At 34.6% G+C, this 16,612-nt stretch overlaps 1 protein-coding gene across 2 annotated transcripts in view; it reads left to right on the top strand.

Moving 5' to 3' along the window:
• HOMER1 (homer scaffold protein 1) overlaps window positions 1-16,612 on the top strand; it is a 117,458-nt gene that overhangs the window by 37,749 nt on the left and 63,097 nt on the right. The window contains exons 2-4 of one of the 2 annotated variants that reach the window (XM_074328799.2): window positions 3,411-3,527; window positions 8,098-8,229; window positions 12,226-12,318. In XM_074328799.2, the coding sequence (XP_074184900.1) occupies window positions 8,128-8,229; window positions 12,226-12,318 (195 nt within the window). In that variant the 5' untranslated portion in view covers window positions 3,411-3,527; window positions 8,098-8,127. Of the gene's footprint in view, window positions 1-3,370; window positions 3,528-8,097; window positions 8,230-12,225; window positions 12,319-16,612 lie in introns of both variants that reach the window. The other variant, XM_019728184.3, reaches the window with a different exon arrangement.

The raw sequence follows: 16,612 nt of genomic DNA, 5'->3' as shown, positions 1-16,612 counted from the left end.
TTAATACTTGGAATTCTTTTGTGAGGTTCTGACTAGCCTCCCTATGTCCAATGTTATTTCCCTCCAATCTCCCCTCTCCAGTGATACCAAATACACCTTTTTTAAAATGCAAGGCTGTTCTGTATTTACATCTTTCATTAGTTTCCAGCCAGGACCCTCATGAACTGGCTTCTCTCTTCATATGTAGCCTCATTCCTCCAAGGTGCTCATTCTCACTGAGGTTTTTGCTACACGTGCCATGTGCTATGCCATCTTTCCACTGCACCATGCTTTGTCTCATATTCTACGTAGGCATCAATTTGTCCGTGGCAGCCCTCAGTCACTTTAAGGGAATCTATCATGGTGAAGGGCATTTTATTTTTTAACGTATCTGTCTTCCCTCACCAGATTGGATTTTTCAAGGGTGGGCACCATCTCTCTACCAGTTTTTGGCATGTAGTAGATATTCAACCAGAGTTTGAATCAGTTGTTAGTATACTCTGAGAGATGTAGTAACATCCTCATTACTTCTAGCAATTCTGTTCCCTGTATCAGCAGTGAAATTATTATTTTTTCAGTCTTTATCATCCAGACTTTGAGGGATAGGCTTTTGACCACAGAAATCTTAAACTGTAACTTTCTTTCAGAAATCAGCTATTGAGAAGAGAACTGGAGAAAGCAGTATATTTAGTTGATATCAAGTGTAATTTGCTTATAAAAAAGCTAGTTTATGCCAAAGATTTTTATTCAGAAGGGAATTAAATTGCACAGATTGTGCAGATTAATTCGATTGAGTGAACTAATGTGATGTGGGAATTATTACTGGATTCAAAACGTTGCATTTTCATTGAATAAGAATTTGATGATTGCAAAAACAATATCACTGTGTTATCAACGATTTTAGTTTTTTAGAAAATACATTTTTTAGAACACATTCCTATAATTACCAATCTGCACTATTTAAAAATTCACCCCGTCAAGTGAAAAAAAAAAATTTATCAAGTCAGTAAAGACTTGTGTGTCCCACTTTCCTTCCGTACATGCCTTAATAAATATAGTTTCATATGATTTGATTTCCCTGTGAATTGGAACTAGTCACAGTTGGTCTGACCAACTACAGTTATACCTAGAACTTTAATTAAAAGGTGAAAAAAGAAAACTAGAGGTTGCAGCATTTTTGGAAGATAACTCAAGAGTAGGACCAGTCTCACTGAATAACAAGGATCGAGAATGGGGAAAGAGGGAATAAATAAGATCTTCCAATTCAGAAGAATTCTATATTCTGTAACAATGCCTTGCCAGATTGTTAATAATTATTTGTTGAAGGAATCCATATATGGTAGTAGTTGAATTAGAAATGATGACTTTCTGTCACTTTTTAGGGAATGGCATAAAATGTATCACTTCCTTTCAAAAGAGATTTTTTTAGTAAGAGAGGTTGTTATGGAAGTTTCCAGAGATAAAACTGGGAAGAGCTCGGTTACCTACAAGGAACGTACCTCCCTTTCACACCACCTTTCCAAAGATTGCAGTAGTCATAGACATGTGACACTCTCCCCATTATTATTGACCCAAAAGACCATTTTGTCACGGACCCTGATTTGCCTTACCTATTTTCTAATTTCCCTTTTTTCCATACTCTCTTTTCTTTAAAATTAAAAAATTAATTTTAATTAATTACATATTACATAATGCCAGTTAAATTTCTCTTTAGGACCTTAAGCTGCTTTAAGAAAGAAAGGTGTTGTGTTATTTGGGCTCCAAAAAAGCCTGGTAAATGCTGTTTTCAAAAGAATTTTACTCAGAACTTGGAAAATTTTGCGTTATGAAGCTTCTGTTATGTACAGGTAATCTCATGCTTGTTTTTCAGACTGTAAAATCTATAATGATCATATTTTGAGTATGTATTTTTCAGTAGTTTTGGTTCTTGACATTATAATTTTAAAAATCTCTATTGTATGTCTAAGGCCGTGCTTGATCTAAGTGAAAGATACTATGGTGGTGAGCTACTTTGTTTTCCACATACTTTTCAATATAGTAGAGATGTTACTGAACGTAAATTCCTCAGTAAGTTATTTACCTATTACCAGAATAATGTACTTTTTTTATTCTTTATTTTAGATAGGAGGAAACTGAGGCTCCAATTGGTTAGAAATTTCTCCAAATTACAAAACATGTGGTGTAGACTACACTTTCAATTTATAGCATGTTCTAGTCCAGGCAGGTTGCTATTTCTGTTAACTCTTCAAGACATTGAGTTCTCAGTGATCCTCCCTCATCCATTACTTAAAAAAAAAAAAAGAAAAGAAAAAGTTTGTCTCTTTGTTAGTTCCTCTTTCATCTTTTTATTTTTTTGAACTTCTCTGTGCTAATCTATAAGGATTTTGTTGGTCTTGTTGGCGTAAGAAACATCCAAACCTGTAGAGAATTTCGATGAGTTTATTTGAGCTAAACTGATGACATATGACAGGGAGCAAGCTCTCAGTGGCTCCCCAGAATAACGTAGTTTTAAATGGGTAAAAACTTTTAACCTAGCGAAGGTCAAATACAAGATTTGTATTTTAAAAGGGTAGAGTTGATTCTCATTATTAGCAGTAGTTACATTCTATAAAGAAATCATGAACGCTCAATGAGCAAATTTTGAACCATTGCTCCTAGGGGGAATATAAAGTTATTTTCCTGCGTGCCTTTTGTCATAACCTTTTCATCAACTGGTCTTTTACATAACCTTGTTTTATGTGTGTTTCTGTTTAAAGACACCTTATTTAATATATACTGTTGATTCATTACCATTGAACTCATGGCCAACACTACATAATTCGTGCCTGAACAAAGCTTATATACATATATTTACTCCATATGGCACATCACAGCCTTCTTGCCCCTAGGAACAGACAGTACTTCACAACTATGCTTGGGGACCATTTTAAACAGTGAAAGCACCAACAAAAAAAAAACAACAATGCAAAATACCTGGTGCTAAATAGATTTTTTTTTTAAAAAAGGGCACATAGTATTAGAGCCGTAACAAGAGGTCAGTGTTACCTTGATCGCCTCAGAAAGAAACATACACGTCAGGTGGCTCACATTTTCCACTACAAAAGACCAAGATCGTACCTCAAATATTCATTTTGGGATTACAAATAGATTTTATTGAGCAGGGAAATTCACAAATACAGAATCTTCAAATAATGAAGATTGACAGTAATTGTTTTAAAGAAGCTTATGATTGAATACTTAGAATATTCAAATTTGAAACAAAGTTTCTGTTCTTTTCAGGGATGTGGGTGTTTTTGGTTACGTGGAGTCCTCCTCATAGGTGCCATGTTCTGTTATACAGTGGAATAAAATTGGCTGCTTTCAGTCTGTCATTTTATTTTCTCCCCCACAGGGAACAACCCATCTTCAGCACTCGTGCTCATGTCTTCCAGATTGACCCAAACACAAAGAAGAACTGGGTACCCACCAGCAAGCACGCAGTTACTGTGTCTTATTTCTATGACAGCACAAGAAACGTGTATAGGATAATCAGTTTAGATGGCTCAAAGGTAAGTTACATTTCCTGTAAGTAATCTTGCTATTTTGTTTTATACAGGATAGCATTTTAGTTTTATTTAGAGGATTTTTATCTTCATTAAAATAAAATATTGCCTTTTGAGTTTTTAAAACTTCCAAAAAACCCCAAAATTGATCATTTTAAAGATAACACCATTTTTTGTCCACTAAATTACTTGGATTAACCACCTTATTTATATTGAGTTACATGCCAAAATATTCTACAAATTTGAGGTTAGTTTATTTGATGAATAGTCATTGTATATCGGTTATATGTCAGGTCCTATGCTAGGTGCTGGGAGTATAGTGGTAAACAGAATTGACAGTTTCTACTCTTGAAGCATACGATCAAGTGAGGAACTAGATTTCTTTACATATAAACTTCTATAGACTTGTACGCAGTTCTGAATTCCTAAATCATATGAAATCTGTCAATATCAACATTAAAAGCTGACATCTCTTATTCTGAAGAGAAGCATATGGACAAGACGTTAGTTTTTATTTGTAGGAGGGGCAGATAATCTAATGTTTAAGAGCATGAACTGCCTGGGTTCACATCTCAGCTCTACACGTACTAAGGTTTTGACTTTTGGCAAGTTACTTTACTTCTCTGAGCCTAATTGTTCTCACCTCAGTATGGGTAGTTACAAGGATTAAATGAGTTAATATCTGCAGCACACTTAGGTGAGTTCCTGATGGATAATATACCCTCAGAAAGAAGGAATATTCCATTTTTCATCAGTGATTTTGAATAACACACATGTAATGAAATACCAACCATCAGTTTCTAGACATAAGTTGTGTAGAATGAGGGCTCCATTCTTCTCCTTCAAGCTTTTGTGAAGCCATGAGGCCTTTTCATTCTCTGATATTTCAGCAGTGCAGTGTAAGGGTTAAGAGCACTGACTCTAGAGCTGGACTGTCTGGTTTGAATTTTTGCTCTACTAAGTACCGTGTTTCCCCGAAACTAAGACCTAGTCAGACCGACAACTCTAATGCATCTTTTGGAGCAAAAATTAATATAAGACCCGGTCTTATATTAAAATAAGACTGGGTATAGTATAATATAATATAATACTCAGTCTTATATTAATTTTTTCTCCAAAAGACACATTAGATCTGATGGTCCGACTAGGTCTTATTTTCAGGGAAACACGGTGTTATCATTATTAATATTATAAGGCTATTAATTATATATTACCTAGTGATTTGGGGGAATAAAAGATAATTTAATGCTCAACTTCCAGTCTTTTCTCTGTGTGTTCATTTCTAATCTCCTTAACTAGATTGTCGGACCCCAGGGGCTATTTGCACTTTGTCTTGTACGTAAGTGACTAATGTATTTATTTGAATAATTGATACCCTTTTCATTTTCATTTGGAGGATTTAAAGGACTTGGGAAATAGTAATAGTTGATTTCTAATTAATAGCTTTTTTAATGAATAATTTTGTCATATTTTGTAACTGTTTAGTGAAATTAACGGGTATTACACTCTATAGTGTTATTTCTTTTCCTTGATTTGAAGCTTCACTTCTCTATAACCTGGGTTTCTGTCTTAGCCCAAACCATAGGTAAGATGATATAGTTTTATTAGAAAGGAGAATTAAATAGTACATAAAAATAAAGTTGAAGTGGAGTAGTCCCATGTCCCATGGAATTAAATAATCCTCATGTGTTCTTCCTTCTGAAGCAATATGAAATACTACTTCTGGCATTTCCATTTTTTATACATTTTGCCGCTTATAATTATTAGGCTCCTAAATAACTCTTGTGAAAAAGTTTTTGTTTTGATTCTTTTAACAAAATCTACCCTCTGTGGCAGTTATATTTTCTATCACATTTTCCATTTTCTAGTTACTTTTCTATACTGATGTTGTTAACGACTGCAGTTCCCTGCAGGAGTCATTGTTTTTTTGGTAAGCAGTCGTGGTTTATTTGATGCGGCTAAATGAGTGTTTTTCTCCTTCCCACCCCCACTTCTGTTTCTGCACTACATGAGAGTTGAAAAGGCCTTAGGTGCCCCTGATTAGAAAATGTCCATTTGTTCTCAGTGCTTTGACTGTGAGTGTAAAGTTTGCTTGAAGTTTTTCTAATCATGCTGCAGAGACATCAGTATGGCCGAGGGCCAGGATCAGGGCACTACATGATCTGTAATGACACAGCATTTCTACCTGTTTTCCTTGCAAGGAGAAGAACTTTGGGATTGAGAGACATATTTATTTTAAAGAACTAAAATTTTTCTTTTAAATGGATTCTTTGTAGCATTCTACTCAAGGAATTCTAATAAATGTGTTTTTAAAGGAAAGGTTAAGAATGGAGATTAACATGGAACTCTTAAGCAGAAACAAGTTCCATTTGAAATAGCTAAGGTTGAAGGTCAGTGACCAACAGCATGTGGGTCAGTTTTCTTAGATGCCTATAAAACCTATTGCTACCTTACTTTTTGAGTTATTAGGGTCACGTGTTAAATGCCCTTCTGTCATGGAAAACACTCAAAGCGCAGCGCAAATGAACCCTCCTCAGGGAACACTCAAGGACCACCAGATCTAAAGTAGTGCATGCCAGTCCTTGCCTTCTAGCCTTTCCGTATCACATCCTGGTCTTAGGGTCTTCGCAGCATTTACCATTCTCTGAAATTACATTGGTAATTATAGCTATTTATTTACTTATTCATTGACTGACTCTTCTTGCTCTAGAACGTAATCCACAATTACGTTGCCTCTTATTGTATCTCAAGTTTATAGACTTGTGCTTGGCATTATTAGGTACTCAATAAAAAAAAGTTGAATAACCAAATGATTCTTTACCATTTGTTCATATGGTAGTCCCCCTTCATCCACATGGGATACTTCTCAGACCCCCAGTGGATGCCTGAAAACACAGATAGTACTGAGCACTATATGTACTATGTTTTTTCCTATACATACATACATTTCACTGCTTCCCTTTGGCATGTTCAAATTGTCAGCATCATTACTCTTGTGCTTTGGGGCCATTGTTAAGTAAAATAAGGGTGGCGCGAACACATGCAGTCAGATGCTGAACCGAGACGGCTACTAAGTGACGAATGGGCAGGTGGCATGTACAATGTGGATAATGCTCAACAAAGAGATGATTCACGTCCCGGGCAGGATGGTGAGAGATTTCATCATGCTACGCACAATGGCATGCAATTTAAAACTTACAAATTGTTCATTTCTGGAATTTTCCATTTAACATTTTCTGCTGTTGAACACAGGTAACTGAAACCGTTGAAAGGGAAACTGCGGATAAAGGGGCACTACTGTATATTCTTTCCCATTTAGTCTTTCATTTGATGACAACCCCGAAGTTAGAGCCATCATTCATTAGCCACGTTTTGTAGGATCTAAAATGACATGCTAGGAAAAGCAGCTTTTGAACTGAAGAGTAAGGAGGTATATGAGTATGAGTACATAAATTTTGTCAGGTTAAAAAAAAAAAAGCTTAATCGAAGATAAGGGTTCTCATATAACAACAGATAACATATCTGCTGTCTGAGAGAAAGCAAGAGGCCACTCTCCTGTGTTCTTTAGCAGGACAGGTGTCAAACATTTATTATTATAACTTCATCCATACCTACATAGCTCATAAATATGTATATTGTACTGTTTACATGGTAAACAGATTTAGCTTTGTTCTAAAAATGCTTGATTTTCATTCTACATTTAATAGTTCACCAGAAAAACTGCTTATAGATTTGATAATGTGTATTTTTATTATTGGAATCACTTTGCATCTCAATTTTAGGGGCATTAGACTGCTTAAAAGGTTCTGTACTTTCACAGTACTAGCAGGGGGAATGAACTTAAGTTAATATGTTATAATAATAGTTGAAACCTATTATAGTATAGTGATAACCAAAGTTAATATTTAATAATATACTAAAATACTAGTTTTCTAAGAGACTGTGTGTTAAACAGAAATGATATTGATTTTCAATATCATGAATTTATACCGCTTTATGAGAAAAAAGTGAAGTATATATTTGGGATTTGTTTTTCCCTTGAGTAAAATAAAAAGTACGAAATGATTGAAAGTCTTTTCTGTATCATATTTCAGGTAAGTCAGCTTTAAGAAAATTCTTGATTATGGATTTTAGAAAGTTAGTGTACAAATAGAAAATTTTTTCTATTGACGTATTCATTTTTGGAAGGTTCTTTGGAGGGAGGGATCTTACTTTTAAATAAACAAGTATCATAACTAACTTACTTGCTTCTAGAGACTATCATCCACAATTAATAGATATTGATCCTAAATGTTCAAAGGGAAGAAATTGACCACACTAAAAACTGTTTAAAATTTTTTACATCATACTAAAACTTATTTTGAAATTTTTGATTGAATGCCATTATATTTATAGTTCTAGTAGTTATATTTCCGTGCTGTCACTTGTAATAAAACCATTTCTATTAACTGTCTTTATATATTTAATGTTGTGCCTCATTAGGAATCCTAAGTTTTTATGTAACTAAATAGTCCTGTGTTTAAATGTCTGCTTGCTAATTTTGAGCTAGTTACTCATACTTTTTTTTATTTTTTAGGCAATAATCAATAGCACCATCACCCCAAACATGACATTTACTAAAACATCTCAGAAGTTTGGCCAGTGGGCCGATAGCCGGGCAAACACTGTTTATGGACTGGGATTCTCCTCTGAGCATCATCTTTCAAAAGTAAGTTAAATCATAAGATCCAAGTGAAAATCTTCATCTGAAGTCAGATGTGTTAAATATATAGTGGCAGATGGAGTATAAAATATAGGAGAAGTATGTTTGATAGTCTAAAAACAACTATAGTGACTTTAGAGCAAGAAGTAAGAGATTGGATTCTACTGTCAATTGGAAAATACATTACACACATTAAAAATTGTCACCATTGATTGAGAAGGATTTGTGTGGTTAACTGTATGACAGGAAATAAAAGGTGGGGATTATCACTTCAGAATGGACTTTTCTTAAGGCTTTGCCCCCTTAGTTGGAGATGGTCTGCAAGACCCAGGCTCTTCTGAATTGTGAAAACTCAAACTGATAGTGATATAGACTTCATCTTTTTAACATGAGAGTAGACACATATAAATTACTGTGTTTAGGGAAAATTTGTGCATTATCTGAATGAGAATTACTTTGAACTTCCTGATTCAGTAAGTAAAGTGAAATTCAGTAGATACCATGAGTTCTGGGAAGATACTAACCAAGTGAATTACTGTGGCCAGAAAAGCCCACAGAATACAGAACATCCCCAGGTTAAAGACTGGAAATAAAAGTTGTCCTGCCTATAAGCAAAAGCCCATGCAGTGTCCATACCAGCAGCACCTTGAGTTCTATGGATGTCACATGGAAAGGATATGTAAGGAAAAGGAAGCAATCTCAGGTTACTAAGATGATCGAGGAGATGAGTATTATTCATTTTGTTCTTCAAATTTTATGCTCACCAGACCCCAGGATTTATACTTAAAACTTCTCTGAAGCATTTAATTAAAAGGATAACCTTACATTTGAAACACTTTATATGTAATTTGGAATACACAGGATCTGATGGCTTGGAAGTTTAAATTGTTCAAGTGCAAGGTAATCAGGCTCCTGTAAATACACACTGTTCATATTTACATTAAACCTAAAGCTATTTTTTATAGAAATCTTTCAGATTCTTAAAAATGAGTTCTTTTAAAAAGCCTTATACTTCCGTGAATATTTATTGACTTGACGATATTATTAGATAGTTCAGTAGTTGAGATAAGCTATTTTGTTTCCTTTTATTTTCGTTGTAAACATTCTTTAACACTGTCCTTTCAAATGTTTTTAACTTTTTTTTTTAAGTGTTTTTTGAAAAATTTTTATTGGGGAATGTTGGGGAACAGTGTGTTTTTCCAGGACCCATCAGCTCCAAGTCAAGTTGTTGTCCCCCAATCTAATTGTGTAGGGTGCAGCTCAGCTCCAGGTCCAGTTGCTGTTTCTAATCTTTAGTTGCAGGGGGTGCAGCCCACCATCCCATGAGGGAATTGAACCGGCAACCTTGTTGTTGAGAGCTCGCGCTCTAACCAACTGAGCCATCTGGCCGCCCCACTGACAGCTCAGCAGCAGCTCACTGTCATCAGTTTAGTTGTGAAGGACACAGCTCACTGGCCCATGTGGGAATTGAACCGGCAACCCTATTCTTAAGAGCTCGTGCTCTAACCAACTCAGCCATCGGGCAGCCCCAAATGTTTTTCCTTTTTAATATAAATTGTTGTGTAAAGCTCAATTTTAAGACTATTTTAATTTTTGCCTTGGTAATTTTAAGTCATTCTCTGTAGGATAATTAAAAGAAACAAATGTTATCATTTGGTTTGTCTTACACCCATCTAATCTCTAAATACATTTCTTGAACTATGGTAGAGTCGTAAGTTTTAGATTCAAAGTATTTCAGCATGACAAGGACACAGCCATCTGCTTGAGCATTGCCCTTCCATAAAAAATTCCCTTCAGAAATTATATGTTTATTCTAATACTTTTGCCATTATCTGGAACCTTTTTGGAACTTTTATTTTGGAATTGCCTATTAAAAACTATAGCAAAAAATAAATAAATTTAGAACTATAATTATATTCTACCTCTGCTGAATCTCTTGACAACACAGAAACTAAATTGTGGAATAATTTCTCAAATAAACTTGCATGAAATGATTTTTGAGCCGAGGTAATTCTGACAATAAAATAAGTTTTCTATTGCATCTTTCAGGTTAATGGGCAGCTGGCTAATGTAATAAAGGAATAGTTTATTAAATTCTGCCAATTATACTATCTCCTTTCATTTGATTTCTTTTCTAGAAATGGCTTTTATATTTCAAGAATTTTATTTAGCTTCCTTAGAGTTAGCTTTTTTCTTCCTTAAAAATTTGCTGTTGATCAACCTTTCTGGTAGTGAATCCTAGTATTTTGGGTGTGGATTGACTATTAAGAAACAAGAGCCAAGTCTAGTTTATTTATTCAGTAGACTTGGCTCCAAGACTTTACAGTTAGTTTTTTCAGGTGTTTTGGTCTAGAGATGACAAAATCATGATTTATTTTCCAAGCTACCTTGGAGTCTAATGTTGATGCTTTGTAGACTGTAGGGGACCCAAAGGAGTTTATAATCTTTTACTTAAATGAAACAAACGTGTAAATATTTTGGCTTGTTTTATCATTAAAATGTGTAAGTAAATCAAAGCACTTATAAGGGTTTGGAGAAGGCTCTGAAAGCAATTCTAGACAAGGCTCTGAAAGCAATTCTAGACAGAGGCCTCTCGAAATAGGGGAGAGTAGCAATATTGGAAGAAATGTGTGATCTCCTAAGGTTGATGTATGAGGAAAATTCCAGCTATGCTTAGACTGTGATATTACTTAATGTATTTTGTTATCATGGAAACCTAAGACTTTAAAAATTAGCCATGGTGTAAGTCTTTATGAAGTTGAGAAGAATTTTAAACATTAACTACTTTGGAATGCTAAATCTGTGTAAGAAAAACTTTGTGTACTACAGATTACATAAAAATAAAAACGGTTTTGTTTTTATTTCATTTCCACCAACATGAATAAAGTCTTTTTAGCTTTGTATTCAGATTTTTTTTTGGTAAGGAGATATTCTGTTCAATTAGAAAAGTATAGCAATACAGATTCAGTTCCCTCATCCACAAGTTGTAGGTGTGGGTGACAAGGTTTAAGACAAGAAGGAAAAGTTGTAATAATGACAACTTGAATTTTGACCCGCCTCCATCTACCCAAAGCAGGTCATAGTATCATGAGCCTTTCCTACCAAAGGTTTTCTTCCTAGGATGGAAATGAAATTAGTGTTGGCTTATGGGGTTTGAGGAGGGAACTATAATGTTATATTTTTATGACCAACTCTAATAGGTGTTTTCAGTTGCATGGAGATTTTAGACTTCTAAATTTCATTATTTTGTAGCTCTAATTTGCTCTTTCTGAGAATAGTGGTAAACTAGCTTCCACTTCCAAAACAAATAGATACTGTTTTGTGGCCATGATGTTTATAGATTCCTGTGAGTTCCTAAGAATTAGCATTTCATGTACAGTAATTTAAAAAAATTGTTAACAATATTAAAGACCTTTGTGGAGTTAATGTTATTCCTTTCTGCTGCTGTGCATTGGTTGTTTAGGAATCTTTAGAAATGAAATTTTAGTAATGTCAGTTAGTGATAATGGTAAATATTGCTCTTTGTATTGTTGAAAATAAAATGCCTTACATAATATAAGAGTTTACATTGTAGTAAAAGTTAAAAGCATGCTCCAAATACTGAGATGTTGGATACTTAAGAGATTCAATTTTTTTCCATGATAAATAAACATAATGGAATCTTTACTGATTCCACTCCCAACCTGTACCCCCCAGCTTGGTCCTAGTAAAGTATATCTGAACAACCAAGGAGGGACATAGGTAAGCTAGCTGACACCAAATTCTAACTTCATTCTAGTGTGATGTTTTTGAATGAGATTTGTCAGAGTACTTTACAGTGTACAAATGTTTGGGTATTAGGTTTCTTTTTCCATCATTTTCATATTACACCTGTAATTGATTTGAGGGCTAGGTTGCTTGTATAAGAGTCAGTTATTGAGGAAATGAAAGAAAACCAAGGTGAAAAGTGGGCATTGTGGCTTATTTTTATTTGGTTAATGTATATAGTCTTTATATATTCAGTTTGCAGAAAAGTTTCAGGAATTTAAAGAAGCTGCTCGACTAGCAAAGGAGAAATCACAAGAAAAGATGGAACTTACCAGTACACCTTCACAGGTGGGTATTTAATTTCTATTCTTATTTCTGAGCCTTGTTCATTTTAGATGGTATCTTTTATGCCAGGGTTCAATTTAAGAAAACAGTGGCAAAATTAAGGTAATTTCCAAAGTGGACATAGAAATGTACCCTTCAGTTAACCTGTACTAGTGGAGAAAGGCTTTTTTCCTATATGCCAGTGTCTACAAGAATCTGGGGGAAGATTAGCTTAGTCATTAAAACTCAGATTCTTTAATGTGCATACAACTTACAAACAACCTATAGAGCAAAGATTTGCCTGTTATTTGTGTTCTGTGTTCTGGGATGGTCACTGAAGAGTGGCCACTGGAGGAGAGACTCAGGAAAACAAAGGCTTATTATACTCACAGGTCCTACACACAGGAAGGACACACAGGGACGGCTCGGGGTGGTCAGGAGGCAGAAAGCAGGAGCACAGGGGTGCTGAAGGGAGAGTCTGTATTGAGGTTTCTACAGAAATGGTAGGGCAGCACAGGTTACGCAGTTTAAGGACTGCTAGTTTGAATCATTTCTGTGGGCTCTAAACTATAAGGATGACATCTAGTGGCCTGGTAAGTAGAGGAATATTGCCTCCTAAGATGCATGTGCCAGAGAGAGGAGGTATGGCTCTGGATTGGTTAGTTTCCTGTCAAAGGCATGCTCCCACTTTACCCCTTACTATCTCTAAAAATTGGCTAGCCGGAAAGGTTTTTTAAGATGTCAAAACATCGTAATATACAGAAAACATAAAAATTTAACAACACAGTTTGTTGTACTTGATTTTAAAGTGTACTTAAACATGACAGTTGGAACATCTTAACTTTATTTTCAGCATTGAGACCCAAAGGTTAAAGGTTTTTTGCAATATTACTTTTTCCTTTGACAAATGAGTTAATGCCTCTTATTTGTGCATCATAGTCTTTCTTCAGCTGGAAATTAATTATATCTCCAATAAAGTTCATTAAATAGTTACATTTCAATACTTTCACACAGGTTTAATGTACATAGTATGATTCATATAGAATGCCAATTCAACTTTTTTTATTATTAAAGTTTCTTGGGGTGACAATTGTTAGTAAAATTACATAGGTTTCAGGTATACAATTTTGTAATACATCATCTCTATATCACATTGTGCGTTCACCACCCAGAGTCAGTTCTCTTTCCATCACCATGTATTGGATCCCCTTTACCCTCATCTACCACCCCCCGCCCCCCTTACCCTCTGGTAACCACTATTGTCTGTGTCTATGAGTTTTTGTTTCTTCATTTGTTTGTCTTGTTCTTTTGTAATTATTTCAACTTTTTAATAACAGGCTTCTCTAAAATTAATTTTCATTTCAATTATCTTAAGAGTAGAGTTCAGCTTTGTGCTGACTTCTTGTCTACAGAAATTATTTTTGAAGTATCATGGGCTTTATGAAAAGGAAGGATCAGATGTTACAAGTGTTTCTCTGGAATAATGTCAATAGTAGCAGATTTACATAAGACTTTCTTGAGGAATGAAATAGGAATTGCCTTGGAACATTTTAGAAAACTTTTTTTGCTTTTTACCTTCCTAGCCACCCTGGCATCAAACTCTATTTGGCAAACTCTACTGGTATAAAGAGTTTTGGGATTTCTTTTTTTAATAGGAAAGGAGAGCTCTGTTAAGCATGTTTAAAATACTTATTTCCTCATAAACTAAAGGATTGAAGCCAAAGCTTCATTATACCTCCTCTGTACTAACAGTGACCTGGAACAACATGAATGATCATTTTGAATGTTCCCTTGAATCTGTATCCCGTAAGTGCTGTGATGGTGTATTGATGCTTTTAAGTATAAAAGCCTATTTAAAATTTAGAACCAGTACATGAGAACTTCATTTCCTCAGGTGAATGATTCAAAAGGACACTACAAAGTGTTACAAAAGGACGCTACAGCACATTCAGTAAGAGAATACTCAAAGGACGCCTATAAAATTGTAATGAATTACACTTTGCTACTGTACTTAGTTTCTGTTTCTCTAATCATGACTTACTACTCCTCTCTACTCCGCTTTGGTGGAAGGAATGTCTGTAAGCTTTTACTTTTATCAAAGGAATATATCTATGATGTTTATATTTGGATAATGCTATGAAATATAAGGAATAAATAAATACCTTAGTTCATCAGTATTTGAGAGCCAAACTGTACTGACTTTGTCTTTTCAAAACATTTGAGGTCTGATTGTTAATGTACAGAAACCAGAGAAATAGTGAAAAAAGAAAAAGTATTTCTTTTCATTTCTCTTTCCTCCCTGTCCCCTTTTGGTGACAGATGTCATTAATATTTCTGATTTAGTTTGAAATGTATGACCACTGGCATCTCCAATCCTATTCAGCTAGAAAGCAAAGCTTGATTTCACTGGCTTAACCCAATCTGCTACATTAACACTCTGCCTGAGAATAGAATATTACTCAGGAATTCAGCAAAAGGATCAGGAGGTTAAATGGGATAATTGACAATAGCAGACATTCAGTTAGTTATAGTTTTTGTTTTTATTTAAGGAGGACTAACCAACTGGTTAAGGGTATGGATTTTCAAGTCAGACAAATTTAGACATAAATCCTTTTTCTTTCACTGTGTGATCTTGGGAAAATTGCTTAACCGAAGTCTGTTTTTATACATCTGTAACTAAGTATTTCATTACTTACCTTATAGAATTGTTGGGAGGAATAAGTACATAATGGCAAGGTCATTATAACATGGCATCATGACGGTGTCATATGATAATGGCAATGATGTAGGCTCTAGAGTCAGGCTTTCAATCGGGGCTCTAACCCTAGCTAGTTGTCTGAACTTAAGCAAGTTACTATTTTTTTTTTAATCTATAAAATGGGAATGAGAACGATATCTCCTTATAGGGTTATCGTGAGAATTAAATGAGGATTACAAAGTGTTTAGCCTATAGTAAATGCCTAATAAATGTTAACAGCTGTTGTTGGTGATGTGGTTGTAATGATGAAGATAATGATATAAAGCCTTGACACAGGATTTGGCACACAACAGTTATTTAAAAAAAACACAGATGCCTTAATTGAATAAAGTCTGCATAAGAATCCTGCAGGAGACTTGTTAAAACACAAATTGCTTGTTCCTACCCTCAACATTTCTGATTTGGTAGGGCTGAGATGGGGCCCAAGAATTTGTTTTCCTAACAAGTTTTCAGGAGATGCTGATGCTGTTACTCTGTGGACCACATTTTGAGAAGCAGCCATTCCACCTCCCTGAAGGCTTGTGGTGAAAGGAGTCTGGCATTCAGAGCGAAGTTAGCCACTTCCCCATTCTTAGACTCGTGAGCTAAGGATGTACACTCAATATAAATGTGTGATCGTGTCAGAGAATGTTAATGTTGTCTTGATCAAGGTTAGATCTTTAGGAATAAGTTGAATCACATATTAGTTGTTGGTTTCTTTCATGTCCCTCTTTAAATAATAGGCATTAATTTAGAACTTCCTCTATTGGAGATCGTACATTATCATGTTCCATCGGAATCTTTTAAATGATCAATTTGATATAAAATTAAGAGTGATGGTTGGCTTTAAACCTGAATTTTTTTATGTGGTTCACAGTAAAAATACTGTACTTCAGTTAACTTGTTATGCACTTTTCTCAGAATGTGCATTGAAGAAAAAAGGGCTATATAATCAAATAGTATCCACATTTTTCTTCATTGGAGTTTCGAAAAAAAAATTTTTTAGCTGTCAGTTGACTAAGACTTTTAAATTGAGTATTTACTCCATCAGTTATCTGTAGCCAAACAAAAGTTGTGGGTTTTTTCCCCCAATTAAATTGTAAAGTTGTATAGAATTGAATATATCGCAGAATTCATTTTATAGAAAAAGTCCAATATACATATATGTGTGTATATAAAGAAAGAGCAAAGTTTCTTTAGCTATTATAAATACCATAATTTTTTAAATGGTCATTTTACTGATAAATTGTATTTCCCCAAATGAGGCACTAGTGTATTGTAACTGATTATTAGGATCTTTGTGACTAGCTCTTTGGTCCTGTGAAAGTCAGTTGACTTATCTGGGTAGTTCTTAAATCCATGTCAGGGGTTAAACTATATGCTCTTAGGACATTATAAGTGCAATAAATCTCAAATGTTTTCGATTTTCTTTAACAAGGGTGTAACTTGATATAAATGGATTTTTTTTGAAAGATGGTGTGTATTAGCCAAGTGTTACTACCCTGCACTGTGTTACTTATATATCTAGCCCACAAATATACCATTAGAATTAGTGAAAGCCTATTAATTAATATGCATATT

This window comes from Rhinolophus sinicus, chromosome 3, assembly GCF_057876585.1.
Source record: "Rhinolophus sinicus isolate RSI-liver-muscle chromosome 3, RSI-T2T, whole genome shotgun sequence".
Taxonomy (NCBI): domain Eukaryota; kingdom Metazoa; phylum Chordata; class Mammalia; order Chiroptera; family Rhinolophidae; genus Rhinolophus; species Rhinolophus sinicus.
The sequence above is the reverse complement of the archived record's forward strand: the minus strand, read 5'-3'. Positions and strand labels throughout refer to the sequence as shown.